Source organism: Pieris rapae, chromosome 14, assembly GCF_905147795.1.
Source record: "Pieris rapae chromosome 14, ilPieRapa1.1, whole genome shotgun sequence".
In the NCBI taxonomy this organism is placed as follows: Eukaryota; Metazoa; Arthropoda; class Insecta; order Lepidoptera; family Pieridae; genus Pieris; species Pieris rapae.
Window position 1 is genome coordinate 10,035,453 of NC_059522.1, and position 23,425 is coordinate 10,058,877.

The 23,425-nt window shown below is 34.1% G+C and overlaps 3 protein-coding genes, 1 long non-coding RNA gene and 1 other non-coding gene across 8 annotated transcripts; 1 reads left to right on the forward strand and 4 right to left on the reverse strand.

Moving 5' to 3' along the window:
- Positions 1 to 70: 70 nt before the first annotated feature.
- On the reverse strand, positions 71 to 10,097 carry LOC110992340 (ubiquitin conjugation factor E4 A). Its single transcript, XM_022258102.2, has 16 exons — positions 9,349 to 10,097; positions 9,140 to 9,271; positions 8,810 to 8,973; positions 7,609 to 7,788; positions 7,261 to 7,413; positions 6,830 to 6,998; positions 6,493 to 6,619; positions 5,929 to 6,117; positions 4,306 to 4,476; positions 4,009 to 4,132; positions 3,039 to 3,184; positions 2,762 to 2,911; positions 2,421 to 2,664; positions 2,094 to 2,256; positions 1,794 to 1,998; positions 71 to 1,451 (listed from the first exon to the last, which is right to left on the reverse strand). The coding sequence occupies exons 1-16, from the start codon at positions 9,968 to 9,970 to the stop codon at positions 1,292 to 1,294; spliced, it is 3,099 nt and encodes a 1,032-aa protein (XP_022113794.2). The 5' UTR covers positions 9,971 to 10,097; the 3' UTR covers positions 71 to 1,291.
- A 409-nt stretch (positions 10,098 to 10,506) lies between these two features.
- On the reverse strand, positions 10,507 to 11,432 carry LOC123689717. The gene is made up of 2 exons (XR_006750628.1): positions 11,305 to 11,432; positions 10,507 to 10,636 (listed from the first exon to the last, which is right to left on the reverse strand). It is a non-coding gene; the product is annotated as an uncharacterized LOC123689717 (long non-coding RNA).
- LOC110992348 (protein suppressor of sable) lies at positions 10,605 to 17,207 on the forward strand. Of its 4 annotated transcripts, none has more exons than XM_022258114.2 (2): positions 10,605 to 10,752; positions 13,076 to 17,207. In XM_022258114.2, exon 2 carries the CDS (start codon positions 13,089 to 13,091, stop codon positions 16,590 to 16,592), a length of 3,504 nt encoding a protein of 1,167 aa, XP_022113806.2. In that variant the 5' UTR covers positions 10,605 to 10,752; positions 13,076 to 13,088; the 3' UTR covers positions 16,593 to 17,207. The 4 variants fall into 4 exon arrangements, with proteins under 4 accessions (XP_022113806.2, XP_022113807.2, XP_022113805.2 ...); XM_022258115.2 differs by lacking the exon at positions 10,605 to 10,752 and adding an exon at positions 11,189 to 11,283; XM_022258113.2 differs by lacking the exon at positions 10,605 to 10,752 and adding an exon at positions 11,379 to 11,556.
- Positions 17,208 to 17,318: 111 nt separating this feature from the next.
- LOC110992366 (intraflagellar transport protein 22 homolog) lies at positions 17,319 to 18,827 on the reverse strand. The gene is made up of 4 exons (XM_022258147.2): positions 18,720 to 18,827; positions 18,362 to 18,534; positions 17,909 to 18,108; positions 17,319 to 17,663 (listed from the first exon to the last, which is right to left on the reverse strand). The coding sequence occupies exons 1-4, from the start codon at positions 18,762 to 18,764 to the stop codon at positions 17,539 to 17,541; spliced, it is 543 nt and encodes a 180-aa protein (XP_022113839.2). The 5' UTR covers positions 18,765 to 18,827; the 3' UTR covers positions 17,319 to 17,538.
- A 579-nt stretch (positions 18,828 to 19,406) lies between these two features.
- Trnaq-cug lies at positions 19,407 to 19,478 on the reverse strand. Its single transcript has one exon. It is a non-coding gene; the product is annotated as a tRNA-Gln (tRNA).
- Between the last annotated feature and the right edge of the window lie 3,947 nt (positions 19,479 to 23,425).

The following is a 23,425-nucleotide window of genomic DNA, read 5'->3' on the forward strand; positions in this document are numbered from 1 at the left end:
ATAGAAGCAGAAATCTGAGGCCCAGACGTAAATAGGTTGTGCATTGATTTATTTTTAAAGGAAAGTAAAATTATACCAAAAAGTTTATTCTCATTTTATAACAATTGTGTTCTTACATTACAAGATCATACAAAATAAGTAGTCTCTTGGTACCGTTTGGAACGACGACTTTATTACACTAAATGTAATTATCATAATCATTACTTTACACTCGCTAAGTCCGACTCCCGTACGTCAAACAAGGTATCGGATTTGACACTAGGAAAGAAAATTTGGCGCTAAGTCTCAATTGAAACTTACCTTAAAAAGTGTAAATAGCAAAAAAAAATTTAATTCAACAGTCCAAAAAACGAACAAATAGAGTTGACTAACAAAAATAAATATGTTTATTTTCTAACAAGAAATATATATAATAAACGCTTTAGACATGCTTTCTATGTATCCTACTTCATAAAGAAACCACAAAAATATACATTGGTGGGAAAACAAGTAATATAACTTGAAAAGCAAATCACTTCAAAACATTGAGCAATTATAAATTTTTTATTAAAATAATATCACAAAATTAATGGAAAAAAGTTTATTTTTAACCTCAAATATAGGTTATGAATAATGGTTTTAATAGACTCTCTAAAGGAAACGAAAGAACCTTAGCACTAAAACCCTTACGGCTATTTAACTGTAAAAACCTTATCAATTAACCGATTACGGGCTAGATGTAACTAAAGCGGTGCCACATTAAATCCGTCACGCAAAATCAATAATAATTAACTACGGAAATAAATAAAAAAAAAAAAAACGGAAATGCAGTGTCAAAATATCTCAAGAAAATTTTCAAAACGAAAACTTAGGAGATACCCCCTCCTTACCCATTACACAATCTAATTACAGCAATTTAACTACACTATCAAAGAACGTCTACTCTGCCAAGAAAAGGGAACAGTGGATTGGTTAAAACTGTAATTAGAAGGATTTTGTTTAATAAATGCTATTAAAGTAAAATAACACATTCAGAAATTGAATTTAACCAACTAATTGAAGTAACTCGTTTAAAATATTTTCTTGTCCACAATTGTGGTCATATGGAATCGATGTACAACTACTTATTTATTTACATTAACTATTCTGGCACAATGTTACGAATTGAATGCGCCTCTGTCGCTGTACCGTAGGTCCCGGGTTCGATTTCCGGCAAAATAAATGTTTCCGGATTATTTGATATGGTCTGCACCGTACCTGATTGGGGGCGAGACTGTATCATAATTATATACACTGGATATTTTTAAACAACTTAAGAACTTGTACTTGCATTGCTCTCAGGCAATTGCACTTTTTGCCTTTGTTCTGCGATCCACGCGTGTATCCTTTGCTTTAAATCCGTATCCGACTTCACTTGGTCCATTGACAAAGGGGAACGGTTGAATGGATCCGATTGGTCGCTTAGGAGGTGCCTGAAAAAAAATTGTTGATTTCTCAATGACAAGTTTTTTATATTCTTTTTTTTTTCATTTATATATAACAGGGGGCAAAGGGACGCCCAAAAAGAGCAGCCATAGGCTAGACACCCATTTTTAGTGGGTACGTTGCCGGCCTTTAAGGGTCGAGTTCTTAGTTAGCAAAAGAAAATACCATCTGAAATGCACTAAAAGATTTCCAGGCATTAAGGTGATGTTGGTGATTTTCTTAAGAATCTCGTAAAGGCCATCTGAATACTTTCATAGTTTTTTTTTACAGTCACGCAATGTAGTAAAATTTTAATTTCGACAAAAACAATTATTATTAAAAAGACCGACCTAGCAATAGTGGTCCTGTCTACGATTGTCCTCGAGCTGGGCAACACAACCGGGTCGAGCATCAAGGTGCTCATGATGGGGTCGAGGAACTCGTCCGGTGCGTTCGCCAGAATGTCCTCGTCACGTTTTCGTTGTACAGCCATTGTGCTGATCCTGGATGCCACTTCTTGTAGGGACGATATTAAACCACCACCTCCAATTCTCGCTGGAAAAAAATAATTATAATATTTTCCCCTTATCGGAAAGTCAAAAATATTATTAACAATAACGCATAATTCAATCCCCAAAAAATGGTCTCACCCAAAACCATTTCAGCCAAGGTAAAGAGCTGTGGCGAATAAGACCTTCCGTCGTCAGAGACCGCAGCGCAGAACCTCTCGTTGGAACCGAGCTCCACATACATTCGACAAATATCCAGGACTATTACAGCCGGATCGAATTGATATTCTTTCATATCTTTTACCTGAAAATTTTTATTTTTTATTTCCACGACTCTAAAAATAAATATTTGCCTTTTTAATCCACTAAGGTATTCTTTCCTTAAACTGTTTACTCGATACTCAGCTGGGATTCCAATGACCAAAGCGATTTCGAAGCGAGTCAAAGCCTTAAAGAAAACAGGATTACCTTAAAATTCTTCTTGGTAGGCCCCACGAGGTGCAACAAAAAGTAATTGAGCATAGAAGCAACTCGATCGACCAAAGTCGGATGGCAGAACACGTGCGGCGCGTGCGCAGTCAAACGGGCTAACGTTCGAACCGTGTCTTTCCCCAAAATATTATCAAAACGGGCCAGCATTCCGATATGGGTCAGATTTGCCTGGTTCTGCTCCCGCTCATGTGCGGGAAGGGATGCCCAAGCGCCCGATCCTCTGGAATGGACAGGACGGTGAACAGATGCGGACATATTATATATTTATGATAAACTTTTCGGCAGAAACACGATACATAAATTTCAAAAAATCTTACCGTGCATTTTGCATGATGCGTATCTGGGCCATATTGCTGAGAGCTTCGTCCAAAAGAAAAATGGCGTCGTTTATCAGCAAATTCACGAAGCGAAGGAAAATTGGCGGATGAACCGCCTCCATGTTCGCTTCTGCTTCGTTTGCGAGATGACTGAAAACATTTTGTTAATATGAGCAATACTTGTATTAATTTCAAGCAAATCCTTAGAAATAAGCCATTCAACTTCTCATAATTATAGTTCTTGACAAAAATATGAGTTGAGTGTCGAAGTACTCACGTAAAAGCATCCCGGTGCTCCTGTATGCCCCAAAGGAACTCCATGACGACGTACATGGGTCGGCGGTAGTTGAACTTCTGTTCGAACTGGACACTTTGGCCTGTCATCTCGATGCCCACAAACACGTCCAAGAGGCACGGCACTAGCTGAAAGGCCGGAAGTTCAAATTATATTTACGCAACACTGTTTAAACGATAAGAGATATCAAAACTACTTGTTAACATAATTAGAATTATTTCACATAATATGTTCACCTGATTATGGTCATTATTTTCCCTTCAATATAATAATGAATTAATTTGGCATGTATATGTGTGTATATATGTCCCCTTAAAACTTTCATCGGAACTAGTCTAAAAAATTAGTTTTAAATGACAGTTAATGAGAAATTTGTGGCAATTTTTATTGGAATTATTTTATTGAAAATACTGTATATTTGATTGTTACGTTAAGATCGTAATAAAGATAAAAATATGTATCTTAACTATATTTATCATTACTTTTTTTGAAATGAAACTACTTGAGGCGCCTGAGGGTAAAAAAAACGAAACGTCACGAAGATGTGCAGCGATTTTGTTGAAGAAAAGGGAGAGAGAGTGAGAATGGGAGATCGAGAAAAAATATACGTTATTGGTTGATGTATTTGTTTAGTAGTTACATATTAGATTTATATCATCATTTTAGTGTATATATATTATTGATCATATAAGGTACATGATCATCTTTGAGGCTTTTAACTTAGTAATAATTAATTTACAAAGAAGTTTCACTTCTGACATGTGTACTTTGTACTCAAGCATTTTTTTACGTTAACAGCCAGTTGGTTAGGTTGTTTTCCGACATAGGCGTTCCCTTGCTTTTTCCATCCGTCTCTTTCACGAGCTCTCCGCCTTCCCATCTTTCTATTTGACTATCTTTTAACACACTACAATTTAACGTAATTAATAACGATCTTGAAAGTAAAGTTTACCTGCAGCCTGTGAGGATGCTCCTTAAACAATTGTTCCCGATAGAAAGACGCCATGCTGCTCATCGGTTGGGGATCGGTGCCATGGTTCGGTAACATTGCTTCCAGGCACTCTGCCAAACGGGCTCTGCAATTTACATTTTATTACTTGGCGAGTCTCTTGAAGAATATATTATTAAGAACTTAAATACAATTACAAATTATAAGCTTTTCAAAAACAGTTTATTATTTACTCATAGATGGCGCCATTCGTATAAAAAAATCACACTGATTTGATCCCGTCAGATGAAACTCGTATACCTCAAATGTGGATTGTAGGTCCTGCTCGAGTCCCTCATGAAGGCCAAAACGAGCGTCAAAGCAGGTGGCAGCAGTCCAGCCAGGTCCGCCTCCTCATTGATGGCGCTGACCATGCGCCGAGTCAACGTTAAGACAACTATTACATTTTCCAACACAAATTCAGGAATGCATCTGAAATTATTAATAAAACCGGCTCAAGCATGGATTTCAATTAAAGCAATACACAATCTCTGATCAATGGTCATTTTTTCAATGAACCAGGAGACAGTCACAATCCCAGAAGGCTCAAAAGGACGTTGTCGACCTTTTAAGGATTAGTATGCTCTTTTCTTAAAGGTTCTCTACCTTAAAAACCTATGAATACTATAATAATAAGTACACTATAATAATGAATAATATAATAGATACGAGGGATGCCTTTTAAGTTTTGTCGTTTGAAGAAAATTCACAACTAGAACCTTATATAACTTCTCTTTATTGTTTTTCAAAGTATTCACCACATAGCTTAATACACTTTTCTATTCGCTCAAACCAGTTGTTATAACATTTATTCCACTCTAAAGTGGGGTATTCAAAATGGCTGACTTGAAAGAGTTGAACCTTTCACCACGAAGACTTCTTAATTTTAGGAAATGTAAAGAATTCGTTAGACTGTATTTAAGATGGATAAAGAATTTCTACTTTTTCCTGCTTCAAATACTCAATCGTTTGACGAGCCTTGTCTCGTCGCTTTGAGTTAAATTTTCGAAGTTCGGCGATGACTTGTGATAAACAAACTGTGCTATACCACGTGTGTTAACCGCTGTGCGTTAACCGTTCTACGATCTTCAAGTGCAATAGTCGCAGCATGCCCGGTTTTTTCAACAAACGTGGCTTCCATTTTTTTTAACGAAGTACTTTAATCGGTTTTGGCTCGTCTTGAAAGACCCAGTTTGTAGATTGTTGTTTGGAATCAGGATCGTAGGCATAGGGCCAAGATTCGTCACCACTGATGATGTCGTAGACGTGATTTGACTCTCTTCGGTTGAAGCTTTGCAGTGTTTTCTTACGCCATCTCACGCGGGTCGCCTTGTGATCGTCGGAAAGGAGATGCTGTATCCAATGCCAAAGTAGCTTTCTCACACCAAGCGCAAGTTCGTCTGAATGGTTTTCCCTGAGATGCCTAATAGATCTTGTATCTCTCGATACATGACGATCTTCGAGAATTAGTTATCTCACAGCAATCTTCAGTGATGGCGGATTTTAGGCGTCTTTCGCGAGATTTGACACTAACACTAGTATGTCCACGCTGGAATTCTAAATACCAGCGTTCGACAGTCCACAGACAGGGGGATTCATCACTGAACACAGATGTTAGCTCTTCAAAACACTGAAGCCGTGTTAGGCCTCTTCTAAAGTTGTAGAAGATTATTGTACGAACATTTTCTAAACGTTAACATTAATCCTAATACTTTCAACTGTTTTGAGATTCAAAATTAAAAGACATGCCAATATAACATAACAATCCCAAATTCCAAATTACCGGAAAATATGGAAACGACACGAAAATCGTTTTTCTCAGATAAATTTAATCAATTTGTCCATTTCAATACTCACTTTACTTTACAAATATAATAAAAGTACCTCAGTGTGTCAGGCGGGGGCGTGGTGACGGGCAGCTCCACGGGCAAGAGGCTGCCCGGCGCATAGCACGCTCTGGTCTCGTTCTCTCGAATCGAGACCTGGACCAGCCATGTGCAGGTCATCGCTTGGAAGCGATGCAGGTTAGTGAGAGTGTCTTTCTCTAACAACGCACAACGGAGGCATAAATATCTGAAAACAAAAAATCACGATACATTATTAAATATGGCTTCCGACCCCTTGCTTTCATTATTATGATATAACGTTTGGTTTAAACACGTGTTACACAATAATAAAAATGTATTCTTGCACAACATTCATTCGAATCGAAGACCTGGAGTTGAAAGTTGCATGCTTCAGGCACTAGATGGACCGACTAGAACGAACAACGCGTTAATATATATTTTTAACAGAACAGGAGGGCAAATAGGCTCACCTGATGTTAAGTGATCCTGTTGCCCATGGACACTCAATGCCAGAGGGCTCGCGTGTGCGTTGCCGGCCCTTTAAGAATTGTAGGCCCTTTTCTTGAAGGACCCTATGTATAAATGGTTTTATTATACATACTTGGCCATATGAAATTGTAATAAGCGTTCCACTAAATTACTAGCGGATCCGGCCACCTCCGCTTGTCGTTGGGCCCTGTTCACTTCTTGGCTGCACCGGTACAGCTTTTCCACACAAACGCGGAAACCTATAAACGAGCATTAATTAACCAACATCCGTCGCTGACAATCATTGATTGTGTCAGTCTATGGAACAAAAAATATTTTCTGAAAATGAAAAGATTTTTATATGTATTAAGTTTGTATCAAGGCAATGTTAAATTTATAAATTATGTGATAAGAAAATTTAATCAAATATTCTATTTATATATATATTGCGAAGATTTAATGGAACATACCTAAGTCAATACACTTTTGTGTCATAAAAAAACATTCAGTAACAAAGTTGTATGTCTCAGCGGTTGGACGTTTAACAGTTACTCCCTCTTCAGTCTCCCGAACTGGGAGGAGACATGTTTCCCTATGAAGGCAGTCCAAGTGAACTAATTTTGCTTCGCATTCTTCAGGCTGACAAGGAGAGAAACTGAATGTGATATCAATTTATCAATTTAAAAAAAAGTAAAATTATATATAATTTTTTTTCTAAATTGTATACTGTCCAACAGATACAAGTAAAATTAAAACATGACAAAGGATGGCAATTGAGAATGGCCATCCTGCTTGAGCTGACCAAAGTGACCTAATAAAAATTATGTAATGATCCCATAGATTATATACATTCATATAATTTTGCCAAAAGAACTTAGCAGAAGAAGCAATGCCTACTTACAGGTACAGCTCCATATGTTGGATCTATCTTAAGGGACTTGGGATCATTTGGCACAGAGCAGAATGGTTGACAAAGTTGTAATAAAACTGCACCAAGGTTTAACATAAAACCATCTGACACATAATTTAATGTGAACGAGTTATATTCACCACCCTGAAATATAAAATATTATATTAAGTTTTTCATTCAGCTAATTATTATTGTATCTCTACTAGTGCCCTTAGCATTATCTCTTTATTCTAGATTTAAGTACCACAGGGAATAAACAAATGCTAAACCATAACTTACAGATTACTATTATATACATAACTAGTTTTGTCACTCTGCTACTTTTAAATCATAAGTTACCTGAATATTCCACAATTTGCCCCTAGCTGCGTTATTCTTCAGACATTTTGCAATCCATCGTAATAGCCTATATTTAATGTCTGGGCCCGCCTTTAACAGTGTCAAAAATACTTTGTGCATATTATTTATAAGATGTGATGTAGCATTCCAAAGAGACGTTTCTGTCATTGATATAGATGTCTGAAATAAAAAAACATTAACATTACATCTGGTAAATGTTTAAACTAAAAAGACATTTTTATAATTTAATGGTAAATTTGACTGTAAAACCATATAGTGTGACATACAGGGCATATTCATTATTGTCTCAACTCTGGATCTCACTGTAAAACTTTTAAATTTATTGGCAAATTTATAATGTTTCTATTTTTATAATTTTTTTTTCAAGAGCTCTCTTCTGAGTATGAGCAGATAAGTTGTAGGATATTACAGTAGCAGATATATTCCTCATTAGGAATATCTACCATAGTAATATTAGCTCAGTCAATCTTGCTGAGCTCCAAGGTTCTTCGTCTTTTGAGACGGCTTAAACACTCAGGTAGGGTGAGTTGAACAGTTAGGTGGTAAGGATGATTTTCCATTTTATTTCCACTTTAACTGTAGGTATGCCCAGGTGTTTATGTACTTTGGCCTTTTTTATGAACCAGCCAGTTGCTTATTTGTTTAAGCATGTAATTTTGTGTTCTTTGAATTTTATCTTAAGAGTAGCATGTAGCTCCCCCAATTGTATTCCATAGGTCCACAAATGGGTTTTATAACAGAATTGTAGCTAAGGAGTTTGTTGTCGATGGATAATTTGAGTTTCTACCCAGTAACCAGCAAATATATATATTTAATGTTTATCTCACGCCATTCTGTTTCTATGTGTTTTTGCCATGTCAATCTACGGACCAAGTGCAGTCCAATATATTTAACTGTATCACTCTGAGGCAGCTCCATTCCTCCTAGGTCTACAGGGGAGCATATCTTTGTTCACAGTGTCAATGTCACTTATACTGTTCACCCTAATTCTCCATTTATTGAATCAGTAACTTATTTCACATAGGCTTCGCTTTAGCTTTAACGTCGCTTCTTCGGGTTGTTAACTCGAAGCTAGGATTGCCGTAAAATAATTTTATAATATTAAATATAATTAACATTTACAGCAAATAGAAACAATAAATAATGTTTGATAAGAAAACAAATATTAATAATTAATTACCTGATCCAATGGATTATCAAAAAAGACCTGAGGCCCTGCTGCTGTTCTTGGTAGAGGAGACAAAGCAAGTAATCCACCTATAATTGTATTTTGGTAATTAATACCAATGGTTTCATCTTCTGGCTCACATGCTTCCAATAAAATTGGTGCTAAAAATGGACTACCTGGAAATTTTTAGTACTTATAACTATTTTAATATATTTGTAGTACATGTTTTTCAGTGTTAACTTTAATATATTGGTTTGTGCCCTCTATATTAAGTTGTAGACAATATATTTTAGTATAACATTAGTAAGTTCCTATAAATAAAACAATTATTTAAGTACTTACTTGCAAATAAATTAATAGATGGCAAAATATAAATTGGCAAGTCAATTATATTAAAAGTTTTTAGCTCTATATACATTTTTTTCAGGACTGGAATCATTATATCTCTCAATTGGTCTTTTGATTCTGCATGTCCTAAAATTTTATAATTTTATGTGAGCAAATGGTTTAACACAAATCATATATTATATATAATTTTCAAAAACTCAAACCTTCAGCCATGAACGCTTCTACTAAATCAATAAAGAATATGTGACTTTGAGGATCTACATGCTGTAATAGTTCTAAAAGTTGATTTGCAAAATCCTGGTCTTCAAATAATGCAGGTTGTTTAAGGACAGTTACAGCATTTCTAAATATTAGTTCTTTCATCTTTTTGATACCATTTCTTACGATATCATCATTTATATTCTCATAGCTTTGCAAATTTTGCATAGAGTTAAATAAGTAAGGGAAAACAAGTTTTTGAACAACATGTTCTTTGAAAACTTTGCTTGATTTGGGGATCACATTTTTTTCAATATCTCCGAGAAGTAATCTTTCAAATAGAGCTTGTTCTAAAGTCTGCAAGTCAATGCAACTTAAATTCATAACTTGCGCTAATTCTTCCAGATAAACAAGCTGCTTGCCAGACTTTTCATCGGCAGCATCTGCATTTATAGTAAAATGGAAAACATTTTCGACGATGTTGTTGATTGTTTGAACACACTGATTTTCATTGCTTTTCTTTGATGTTAGTTGTTTTTGTACTGAAATAGATTCTGAACTGCCACTACTAGATTCATTATTTTTGCTTCCAATTAATTCGGAAAATGGGTTATTATTTTGTGACATTATAAAATGTTTTCTTCAAAATGTGCTGACTGTCTTATTGTCACGTTTATCGTTATCACTGATCACTCCACTCACAGCAAAAAATAATTGCCAAATAATATGACATATAACTCGATTTATGAGATTATAAGTTTGAATCTATGTGTCTTTTGACAGTGTATTAACCCATCAAGGTAAAAAACGTCAGAGTTCCATCGCCATAAAATTTAAAAGTGTAGTAAAATATTACATTTACGATTTATGATGTCAAAGAGGCCAATAACTATTTTACTGTTTTATAGCTACACACTTTAATTTATTTAATAGGATGAATACTTAATGTAATATAAAAAAATATTTTAAACTATTATAGACTGTGGTACGACAAATACGTCTTGTGAGTCAATATATGCCTTAATGTACTTTCAATTGAAAATTCTCGATTCCCAAGTAAAATATATTTTTGTATTATTAAATAAATATGTTATTAATTTTTATTTATATAATCTTTTGCTGTTAATGTGACTAGTCTCGGTAAATTAAATAAAAGTTTAGTGTTTGACTTAAGTTGATATTTTTTATTGGCAGCAATGACGCTATACTACCGCCACTGCTTTAAGAGTGTCAAAAAGTAGAACTAAATATTTTCGGAATAAGCTGTTGTTTCGCTGCAGTCGACGCCCGAACCTGAAATTGAAATCATTATTACGTAGTCGATTTGTTTCGTCTTTATATGCAGCAATGCTATGAGATTCTTTTTTACATGGCGTATAGTAGTCGCACATAGTGAATTGTTCATTAATGTAAGATTGGTAACACTATTATATATTTACTTGCTAGGCCATATTTTCTACCAATGCGTGCCCCCAAAATTGTATTTTATTACATAGTGCTAACTAAAAACGACATATCTATTTTTCAATTGTGATATATTTAATACACTACAGCATCTTGTCTAGGTTGAAATCTTTAGGTTTTGACCTAGTCAACAAAATTGCTAACTTAAATATGTATCCAAGACCCGTCTTTCGAACACAAAATGGCGGATCTCATTTGTTGAGACGTCAACGTATATTATCTTTTATGTAGCTATTGTACTATGCATGCTCTTTAATTTTTAGATTTATAAAATAGGTAATTACTCGTTTCTTAATTATTATATTAATTGGGCTTTTGGTGAAGGTTTTAGTACCTAGGTAGTTTTAATATCATTTAAAGTGCATGTCATCCGACCTTTCAGAAATGGTAGGCTTATACGGTTTTGTAGTGATTCACTATACGCCAATCACTGTGTTTGTGTGTGTGAGCGTTGCACGAATCGCGACCTCGTAAAAGTAAGGACAAAGATATCTTACCGTTCTAGAAGCTGACGTCATTTATATATTCGTTCGCGGTGAGAGCTTAGCGCACACCGAGACATTGTGCAATGTGAATAGCCACCCACTGCTTGCTTATTAATCGCTCGTTTCAAATAATTTGAAAGTTGTGGCTGGAGCAAACAGTTGCTCTACTGTATCCTGTCCACACATGTCGAATTACTTACTGCGATATCAATTAAGTGATTTTTGAAGAATTTTCCTAATGACAATTGTTTCGACGATTCTTAGGTATAGTATTCAAATGAAACTTGGAAATCAAAGTCCCATTTAGAACAAACAAACTCCTTACGCTAAAAATAACATAGCTAGTATAGATATGTTATTTTTAATAATACATAAAAACAATAGTAATTACAATGCAACTCTATACGCGATTAGTAATTAGGTATATAAAATCCCGGTACATAAAATTTCATTTGTTTCCATCGAAATTTTTAAAATCTAGATTTATTTAAATTTTTAGCTTAAATTCAATATACATTTTGATCCTAACCTTCACTAAAAAACTAATTTAAACCATGACGTCAGTTCCTAAAAGTCTTTGTTAACCTATTTAGGATTCAGTTCATGAGTTGGCGCGGCTTCTTTATTTGTTCGGATTATACAAATATGGCGTGCTCGTGTGTATGTAGTGTGTAAAAATTGTTTGGTTGTAACTATTGATCGACATTATCAGTCGCTATCTTAATTTTTTTCTTTATATCTAGATAGCTACTAAATAATCTGAATATTTGATAGATATAGTATCGCTATGTTGCATTATTGTAGAGACTAGATACTCTATATTATATTGAATTATGTGATACAATTAATTTTAATCGTGGGTACCTAATTATCGCCTTTTCTTTTTAATAGTGTTTAACTGCGCAGTTTTTATAACTCTAGCTTAGTCAGTAGAATTATATAGTTTTACTTTAAAACTGATTCGAATAGCTCTTGATAGAATCCAGGTTTAAATAGTTTTTTCTCTATATCTAGGATGCATATTTGGCAATTTATTGGTTAGAAATAAAAAGTTCACACAAGTAACATTAAATGCTCACACACAACACGATGATTATTGTATTTTGGCGTAGACCGAATACTAATTCTTCACAATTTTTCGCCACGGCTTCTGTTCATATGTATAAAAATAGTTAAAAATAGTGAAAAATTAATAAAAAAAAATTTTTTTTTTAATTTTAAGAAAACAACAATTTTTAATTGTATTAATATCCATATTTTAACGTTTGTAACCTTATGGTATTCACGAATGAATCGCCGCTTATTTACGAATATGTTTATTACTATCAAATTAGTCTACTAACGAACGATATACTCATTGATATGGTATGTTATATTAATGCTATATGAAAGTGCCCATATTAAAAAAGGAAATTGATTATATAACCTTCAATAAATAAATGTTATGCTATTTTTTCAAGGCCAGCCTGTAACAAGTATGTCGTTGTACTTTTACTCAATACTCGGTTTGCCCTCAAATAAACATTATCAATAGGTAACTTATGTGGCCTCATTTAACTATTATTAAATTTTTTATAATTACTATTGAAATTAATAGTCAGTCTTTCTAATGATGTTTGCTTTGTCACAAAGATGAATGACGATCAAACATTGGCATGTTTTCGTAAAAATTGTTTATGTTGCCCAGAATATATTATTTTCTTTTAAAACGATTCTGATATCCTTTTATTAATAAACTATTTATGCAAATAATATTATTAATTAATGTTTTATAAAATTCCAGTAATACTTTGGAAATGGCGGATCCAGCGTCGAATACTGACTTGGAAGACGGAGAAATCGAGAGCGATGGAGAAACAACTGAAACAACAAATAATCTGCAAGAAGAAAAGAAAGACGTCGATGTTCCAACTAAAGATGAAGAGGTACCCGTAAGCGATAACAATTCACAAAATTTTTATTATTCGAAATCAGGTAAGAAGAAAAAATCTAAGTCAAACAAAGGTGAGCAAAAGTACAGGGAGAAAAATAAAAAATCTCGGAAAAATGCTAATCCTTTAGAAGAAGATTTTGCTGGCAATATTGAAAAAGCAATAAGAAAAGCTATGAATAGAAATGAAGATAACGATGGTCACGTTGAAACTGACGTTGACGAACGGCGGAAGCATAAGAGAAGAAAAAAATACGAAAATAAAGATGGTCCTAGTAAAAAACGTAAAAAGCAAGATTTCTCCGATGAAGTGGATGAAAGCGAGATGATGTGTGTTCGAGGTGCGTCGCCTGTACATAATCAATCACAAAATGATGACTTCCAAGAAGATGAGCAAGAAGAATCTTATGAATCGGATAGTAGTCAAGATTCGAGGGATAATCATCGCAGGCATAGAAATCAGCAGAGAGAAAGAAATAAAAACAAAAGTGATCGGCGCAGAGGGAACCATAACATGCAAGATTCCGAAGGTGTGTGCTTATATTTCATGCAAGGCAAGTGTCACAAAGGTGATGACTGTATTTATTCGCACGACGCCCACCCACCGCGTAAAATGGAGCTGTGTAAGTTCTATTTAATGGACTGTTGTGCAAAAAGAGATAAATGTTTGTACATGCATGCCGATTTTCCTTGCAAATATTACCATACCGGTCTTCCATGCGTATACAATGATGATTGTAAATTTGCCCATGGCAAACCGCTTAACGAAAATCTAAAAAATATTATACTTAAACATATCGAATCGGCACCTAAAGAAATTTTAGGTGATTTTCCTAGGTTAAACCGTGAAGATGCTATAAAAATGATACAAACTACTCAACTCCAACTAAAACAGCAGTATCCCGAGGAATCAGATAATCAGGAAAAATCTATACCATCATTGTTTGAAATTAACATCCCTAATCCTCAGAATAACGCAGAAATTATAAATAATTTTAATATGAGTAATGATAGATCAAATAAAATATCACCAAAAGTCCGACAATCAAGATGGCAAACTGATCAAACTTCAAACGCAAATTTATCACCAAGCTATAGTCATTCCTCGAGTGTTTTAAGTATTAAAAATTTAACCGGAGTTCTAACACCTAGACAAATCTTAGATCTTAAAAAATTGGGTATTGATAACTTAGATCAACTGGGTCAACTGACAGTATTACAATTGAATGGTATTGGAATATCCCTTAAACAAATAACTGATATACAATTAAATACTATGAGTATTCAGAAACTCGGTTTAATTAATAATTCTGAACAACAAATGCCGCTTATTCCGACTGGAACTGGTAGTAAAGATCTAGATTTACGCGTACCGCCAGGAAATATTACAAATAATGTAGCAATATCGACTGGTTTTCCAGGTCAAGATATTGATATGCGGTTTCAGTCTTCTGTGTCTGCAACAAAACATGAAGATTCTTTAACAAACAGCACCCAAAAACAAGATGGTCAGCCTCCAAAAGATACAATTGATATTGACCAATATACTAAAGATGCATTAAAATTTGCATCAAAAGATAAAGAGAACATTGACATTTCTAATGATACATTTGAAGCTGAAAAATCGATTACTCAAATTGAAACAAAAGATGTCGATCACAGAGTGCTTCCTTATACTGACGCTGAAACAAAATTTACCACATCAAATGTAAATGAGAATGCAGTTCGGCTAGAAAGCGATACAGACATAAGATTCCTTCAACCAGATCCAATATTTAAAAATCCAGCTAGAAGAAATCGGCGTTCTACGACAGACGACGACGAGGAAAATAATTTGCTTATTGATGAGAAATGGTATTCCAGCGACGAGGAAAAAGGTTCAAGAAAGAAATCCCCTAATTCTTCGCCGCAAAAGGGTTTCATGTCTCCGCCGGCGACACCGACGCCGCATGTCATAGAGCCTTCGGCCGTCTTGAGTAAGATAGGAGACTTATCGAAAATTGATATAAGTGAGGAAGTAACTAAATTGTTGAATACCATGAAAAATAACATGCATGAAAATATAACGCAAAATAATCAAACCGAGTCAGTTAGTGTATCACGGGATCCGAGATCGAAGCGATCGCCAGATAAAACTGTCGAGACGCCGAAATTAATTCCACAGAAAAAGCAATCTAAAATATCTATTTACGATTGCGTCGTCGGGGAACCGACGGACGGCCGTAGAAGAAGTGACGTAGATCTTAGACAATCTGAATTTAATCCCACTTTTGGTGACACGGACTTGAGACAGAGCGCAGGCGGAGATATCGATTTACGATTAAGCTTACCGTTTAAGGCCATACCTAATTACACTCCAGCCTCTGAAATAAACGGCTCCATTAATAACCATCCCCCTATACACTACAAATTAGTCTCCATTTACATACCCAGACCTGATTACACAGATATTAAAAATAGTATTGCAAAATCGCAGGCTCTAGTCGATCCGCGGTTAAGAAAAGTATTTAGATTATCTACAGAAGAATTCCACAGTGATACTGAAAAGCCTACACCCAAAACGGCACCTGTCACTTCGGCTCCGCGTGTCGATCCGCGAAGAAAGCCTAAAGAACCCCTCGAGAGTGTTAGTGTCGAACCGAAACCAAACGCGTTGGACTTACAAACGATATTACAGAATTCAAACTGGTACAAAGACTTGAGTTCTACCCAAAAGATTTTTGTAAATCAAAATTTAGCGCCTGTACAGCAACAGATTAAGCAGTTTCACCAGGATAAGACGCCCGGGAAGCAATTTGACCTCGCCGCGATAAAGAGTAGTTCTATTCTTTGCGGTATATTTACAAATTTAGGTATTACGCTTGGAGAAAATGCTGAATTTTCTTTACTGCCTAAACCAAAAGAAGCTTTACTGAAAACTCCAATAAACTTTAATCCAAATCCCATAGCATTCGGAGCGAATAATATGAACCCACCGGGAGGGATGGAACCCGGTATGAACATGATGAACGGCCCGCCCATGGGCATGGGGGGCGGTATGAACAACATGAACGTGGGACACATGCACGGCTTCAATCAGTCCATGTCGGATCCGCGAAACGGACCCACTCCGGGCCTTTTGGGCATCGCTCCTAACATTCCACATAACTTCAATAATAATAAATTCGGTCCTGCCAACAACTTCGGTAATATGGGGTATAACGGCCCAGGTAATGACTTCAATTATATGGAGGAACAGAATTTCCAGAGATTTCCACACCGAGGCGGACATCGCGGCCGCGGCAACGACAGGTGGAATCGCGGCGGGTCAAATCGAGGTCAAAGAGATCGAAAAAACTTCAACGATCGTGGTAATTGGAAAAATAAGTAATTTTATGACTTTATAAAATTGTAAATATAATTTTAAACAAATTAGGTAATACATTTTCTTCCACACCAATTATATTGCTAAATGTGATCTAGGTGATACATTTAATTATAAGGTTTTACACTCACCTGGGTAGTCTTTTTATAATTAATGATGAATTATATACAATATTATTGAAATAATATTTATTAAGGATTCTTGATTTTTTTTATGTACAAGTGAAATGTAAATATTTCTTACAATATGAAGGAACAAGCAGAAGAAGTTAAATTTAAGTTTTTAATGTTCAAGGTTAAGTTGATAAAGTACTCATTATGCGAGCCAAATGTTTTAAGACTGAGCGCGGGTTTATAATTGAGTTTAAGTTATTATAAGTAAGTACTACGTTAAATCAGCATCCCACAGCAATCGAACACAGGTGATTAGACTTAGCTAATTCAGTAATGTATTTTATCGTACGTGATTCAAAGCAATATCTAATAGGAAGTCGTATATTGATAATATAGGTGAATAGTCTGAAATCAATAGTTGTAATATTATAAGGTACGAAGCATATTTAGTTTTGTGGAACTTGTAAAAATGAAAGTCCATTGGATTTAAATAAATTATTTATATATTTTTCATGTATTAATTCAGCACCTGCGATTAATGTACCTCTTTTACAGGGATGACTTATGTATGACTTCGGTGACAATTAATGGATGTTTTTCAGTAATGATGCACACCTCACTGTTTTATGGGGTAAGTTGCCTTTCCCAAGGTATGCTTTTGAAAATATTAAGGAGGGTTAGGAGAAACATATTTAAAAAAATATCTTAACTTTTCCTCAAATAGATAAATCTCATCTCAATATCATCATTTTTACCTCAGATCTTTGACAATTATACACGTGAATAAATTCTTATTTTTACCATGTGGGATATGTATCCACAAAATTAATTTTGAGGCCTTAATTTTCACTTTGAGAAATAGATTGTAAAATCGATGACACAAAATTTATAAAATCTAATTTTACCCGATCTCTTCTTGTATTCATATGGATTTCTACTTGGGAAACTCTTGAAAACGTCGGAGCTAAAAAAATAAATAATTATTTGGCACAAAATTAAAAATTATTACTGAATGAAATGAAATAGTGTACTGAAGTTTTCCCTAATACAATTTTGTATCGGACCCGAAACGAAGATACTTTGACAATCTAAAAGCTGTTTCTATGGTAAGGTAAAAAGATAAAACGTCCAATATCACTCATTCCATGTCATTAATGATTTTATGACAATCTAAAGTATTATATTCTTGAAAAATAAAAGTGTACATACATAAGTTGAGAACACCATCATCCTCTTGGCCGTTGGTGGAGTTGCAGAATACAACACACTGTTTTGTAGATAATTTTGGTTGCGATACGAAATAATTGTATAAAAGTTCCAATTCTCGTGGTGCATTCGTTGAGTTAGACGAACATACAAATATAACACCGTTGACACCAACTCGAAGAGCAGGCCAGCAGGATTCAAACCTGTTCAATGATTCATAGAAATTTATTTAGTAATGGTATTTATAAATTACACCCAATTGTAGATCTAAATAAACATTTTGAACTGGATATCTTAATTTCATGGTTAACTTTAAGGCATTGCTGCTAAGGAAAGTTATGGTTTATAGTTGGAACTTTTAATAAATAAATTATAAAACCTACGTACTAAAGAAGGGACAGCTCAAAAATAATCTCGTAAAAATAATCGTAGCAGGTGAAGATAGATTAAACTTACTTATGATCTCCGCTGCAGTCCCAAAGTTCAATATCGACCTTGCACTGTTTGTCGTTTATACTTAGATTTGGCAGTTCAAATTCGACGATTCTAACACCCTGAGTTGGACGCGGTTCAGAATCTTCATAATTCACAGCCTCTGATATGAAATTGGCTAGCAAAGACTTGCCACTCTGCAACCACAATAATTACATTGTTTGTGTATATGAAATCTCCATTCCTCTCACGGATAAGCCATTTTAGAGTCGAAATCATTGACGGTAATTCCATAACCGCTACTTAGCTATGTAAGATTTATAAAAGAATCTAAAAAATTCCGTACACAATCAACATAACACATCAATAAAACAAAACTTACTTCAGAAGGACCTATCATAAGTATCTTGAGCTTTTGAATTTGCATTTTAATTATCGTAAAAAAATAAAACTTTACTACTTAATTAATTACTATTTTAGTCCTGATTTGTATTAAACACAACACACTTTGAAATGACAATGTTTTGTTTGTAATCCTTGCCTTGGTTACCATGAAGGCAACACATTCCACATTATCTAATCAATAGACATACTAGAAATATAAAACTTTCGACCACTAATAAAAGAAGATGATCTCATATGTTGGGAATCTCTTCAAATTGTTTTTCAATTTCAATTCTTCAAACCGTATTATATCCAGCTCTTTAACACACATACATCTTGTCTAACTGAGTCAGAATCATTTGAGCTCACCATACAAACATGCAATGTCAATGTATATAATATTATAATCATTGATCGTTTTGGTAGATTAGAATTACACATACATTGTTCCCATGTTCGATACATCGACTACTACTTACAAAACGCCTTAAGAAATGTTTAAACCACAAAGTATGATTTCGTCTACCGGGTTCCGGTAAACTGAAAAGAAGCATTTATTAACGAGATTGCTCCTGCAGCAAAAAAAAAACAGTAATTACTAGTTATTAAAGCTTTAAGGCGAACTCTTACTAATACATTACGACTGCGACATGTATTCTTTGCTCACATGTAACAACAAAAACTCAGGTTCCACCGAGATTTGAACTCGGATCGCTGGATTCAGAGTCCAGAGTGCTAACCGTTACACCATGGAACCGTATGAGTCATGAGACAAATTTATCAATATATGTTAATTAATCGAGTGAAAACAAAATTTAATTTACTGTCATTGACGAGGATCGTTTCACAGCGTTTCCTGCTTTTCATCATTCCTGCTTTTATTAATTGTGTGGGTCAATAAAATACACTGACATCATATTGAATATTGTTTGTAATTATAAATATTTAAAACAAGTAACTTAAAAGATTTTTATATTTTAAATTTGTATTTAAAGATTTTTATACTAGAGAAGCAGCAGATAAACGGCAGGCAACGCCGCTAAACAGGTAAAAAATTATAAATGAAAAATAGAATCGGGTCTAAAGCTAAAAATAAATATGGAACGATTGTATTTAATATAGGAAATGGTTTGAAAAATCATGCAACGGAATTATATTTTAGCACGCGAAGGCGAAGATATTATTTAAAGATCAGGCACTTCTTAGGAGAATTCCTATATTAGTGAAATAATCACTGTTTCTATTATGACTTCTTGATATCCTAACTGTGATCCACAATAGTGAGCCCATTATTGTGGCTAACCACAGATTTTGTTGTGGCATTGTACAATTGGCTCTAATAACGCCTTTTATGCCAGTTCCGTTTTATCATACTCCGTTATACATAATTATATAATTTTTAATTACATTTGGTTTTGATCATTTGAAAGAAAAATGAAAAAAAAAAGCCAAACTAAAATTTAAATATACAAACGTAACTAAAGTTAATTGTGTGTTCAAACTGTTAAGTTAGGTGGCATATTATATCCAAAATCTTACATGATTAAATAAAATGGACTGTTTTTAAAGTGAAACTTCTATATCGGCGTTGGAAAAAATTTACCGTCACATTTTTCCGAAGTTGAATCGAAGAGATTCGAAGCCATTAAATATTAATAACTATAACAATTATAATAATTCTATTACAATTAATGAGATTCTCTAATAATCTTAGTAGTAATAATGTAAAATTAAATAATTGTATTATTTGTATTCATATCTATGATCATAAAAGCCTTTTGTTAAACTTTATCTAATTTAACTTTATTAAATTCGAAAAATAAGGTCATAAAGATGTTTACATCTTACGTGTGTGCACTAGTAACCGCATACTTTTTTTATTATAAAGTATTTTACAATGTACTTGTTAAATTTGGAGGCGCGGCGTAACTGGAAAGCTTTTTAATATTTATAGTCTACAACAGATGGCGCCACGTACACTGTTCATACACCGTTTTAGATCAAAGCTTAGTATTGCACCGTAGAAATAATATATATTCGTTATCATTATTAAGGCGTTTTGACTATTTTATGTAATGTTATTTACACTTTATCTTGGAAATATTTTAATATACGTATATATTTCTATATAAGGGACTTAGATATCACAATGCTAACGGTAAATGATTAATTACGTCTCAAAATATTACATAAAACATGGCACGTAATATTTTCTCATACAATGTTGTCAGGATGGAATATTTCATCTCAGCACCATAAGTGGTGAATATTGACCTTATTATTATTGATTGGTGATTGATTATATATATGAAATATTGACAGCTACGCATATTTTTAGAATTATTAAATGTTTCTTGTTGGATAGAAATCTTTCTATTACGGCATATATATAGTAGCCACTCCATACTATACATTTTTGTTGCTACATATTTTGTTAAATCCATAGTTGTTATAATAACATCGATGCATTATTATTCAAATAGCGAACCTTATTATCTTACCAATAAATCAAACAAGCATCCGGGTTCGACGTTCTATCCAGCTTTAGACTAAGCAGGAACCTAGCTATCCTAACGTTCCTAGGTCATCGACCGAGCGTTAGGTTCGCAGGACGATATATATTTTAACTTTATTGGTTTATTAATAGAAAGAAGCGGTGTGTCAGTTTCGAAGGTCTAAAATAATATACTGCTATTTATTTATGTATCTATTTTTTTTCAAAAGAATTATAATGTATAGAGATCAGATCATAATATCAGATATCATATTAAAACTAACATCGACATATTTTGCATGGGATTTTAACTGAGTTGTTCTTTAAGAGATAATTAATAGCCACAAAATTCATCCTTAAATTTTGCAATAACACTGGTCGTTTTATTATAGGAGATAATTGAATAGATGACTCTGACAACTGCACATCCACAGAGAAAAGAAATGAAGAAACGAATTTATTTAATTCCTCGCCACTTCTGCAGAACAAATGTAAAGTCATGCCCTGAGGATTTCAACGTTTACAAGTTGTTGAGTGAAGACATGCTATTTAAAATCACTAGTCATTCGAAGACCTCCCTCAATTTAATTAAGAAAACAGCGAGCGAGTGCAAGAATGGCTTGGGCGAACATCTAGCAGTTGAATTGGGTAAAACGAATTGTTGTTAATATGACATTTAACATAAGTACATATTAAAATAACGAAAAACGTTTAATTTAAAAAAATATTCTAATAATATTTTCGCGTCTACATTGAAAATAACGGATATGGTCTGTTTTTTCAAAAGGACATCTCGGTAACTATTATAACTCACCTTATTGTCGTACACACTAAAGGCCTTAATATTAATTTTCTTAACTTTAGTATGTGAACATTATCATGAATATTCTTTATGTAAGCTGTTGAATGTATTGTAAATATAATAGTACTCATAAACAAGATTCATACTAATAAACCATTATAAAAAGCTTGCTTCGCGTTCACATGTTAGAATTTAATGAGCTCTAAGCATTAATTGCTGTAATATAGTAAATTGCTTTAGTAACTATAATTTAAAAATAAGTGTAACTATCACCTGCACCCGTTGCTTGCCTGTAATTACAAATAAAATCAATAAATTTTTAGTTAGAGTAGATTCCCGTGTCTCAGTATTGCCATTGTAATACAGGAATTGAATTTTTTTTATGTGATAGGAGGCAAACGAGCAGGCAGGACACTTTGGCTAAAGTCTTGAGTGACACCAACAACGCCGGGATGCCGGTATGTTGCAGGCCATACAGGGAACAGAACGCTCTTTTCTTGAAGACAACTTAGTTGTATCAGTTCGGAAATACCTAGCCTGGCAGCTGCATCCCCAAAGACGTGTTCCGCGGCAGAAAGTTCCGGGCGGGTCGTCGAGATGTCCACATCATCATACCCGGATGTAATTCAAAAACTCCAAAACCAAATTCACGATGATTCTTTATATAGAATAATGGTTAAGTGCATTGTGTCAGGCATTGAAGGTATCAACCAGTGTGTAAACTAAGGATCATTGATAAAATTATCATATAAAATTATAAACAGATTCTAGGTTTCAAATTCCCTGATAAATTAATCATAAATTCTTACCCTCAAGCACCGTACTCATTACTTACATATGGAGGTATGTAGATTACTATCCATGACTAGGCATGTGCCATTGCAAGTAATTCATATTACTCCAATGCTGATGGATATCTGATGCATACGATATGTTGGAGAAAATGATTTATGTACTTAGATTGAGTTATTAAATGGCGCTTTAACGATAAATATTAACTTAAATTATTATACAATAGCAGATAAAACATTTGAGCGTGTTCTTGAGTGCCCGAGTAACTCTCTGTTTAACTTGTTTTTTCTATTTGTTTTTTTTTTCACTGGCATTGAGAGTGGTCATGTGGCCATGGCCGGCGGTATCACTTAACATCAGGTGAGCCTCCAGCCCGATTGCCCCTTGTTCTATATAAACAATAAAAAAAAACCAATGGAAAAACCTTGGTACACCTTGATTTTTATTTAAAAAGCCATCTAAAAGGTACGACCTGGAGGTAATAGAAACAATTACCGACGAAATAATCAGTTCGAAGATGTTTAACGCTTCGTTGCATTTACAGAAATATAATGCAATTGACGTAGTTAAATCAAAACTAGCGGCCTTGTATTATGAGCAATCTCTTCTTAGATAA

What these genes read in the sequence shown, in the direction of transcription:
- LOC110992348 (XM_022258113.2), top strand. Translation starts at nt 11,531, where the DNA reads ATGACAATTGTTTCGACGATTCTTAG. An exon ending in ATTGTTTCGACGATTCTTAG is followed by an intron (nt 11,557 to 13,075) that starts GTATAGTATTCA and finishes ATAAAATTCCAG; the next exon opens with TAATACTTTGGAAATGGCGG.
- LOC110992366 (XM_022258147.2), bottom strand. Translation starts at nt 18,764, where the DNA reads ATGCAAATTCAAAAGCTCAAGATACTTATGATAGGTCCTTCTGAA. An exon ending in TTATGATAGGTCCTTCTGAA is followed by an intron (nt 18,535 to 18,719) that starts GTAAGTTTTGTT and finishes TTGTGGTTGCAG; the next exon opens with AGTGGCAAGTCTTTGCTAGC. An exon ending in GACTGCAGCGGAGATCATAA is followed by an intron (nt 18,109 to 18,361) that starts GTAAGTTTAATC and finishes ATCATTGAACAG; the next exon opens with GTTTGAATCCTGCTGGCCTG.
- LOC110992340 (XM_022258102.2), bottom strand. Translation starts at nt 9,970, where the DNA reads ATGTCACAAAATAATAACCCATTTTCCGAATTAATTGGAAGCAAAAAT. An exon ending in ATCTATTAATTTATTTGCAA is followed by an intron (nt 8,974 to 9,139) that starts GTAAGTACTTAA and finishes AAAAATTTCCAG; the next exon opens with GTAGTCCATTTTTAGCACCA. An exon ending in GAGCACCGGGATGCTTTTAC is followed by an intron (nt 2,912 to 3,038) that starts GTGAGTACTTCG and finishes AAATGTTTTCAG; the next exon opens with TCATCTCGCAAACGAAGCAG.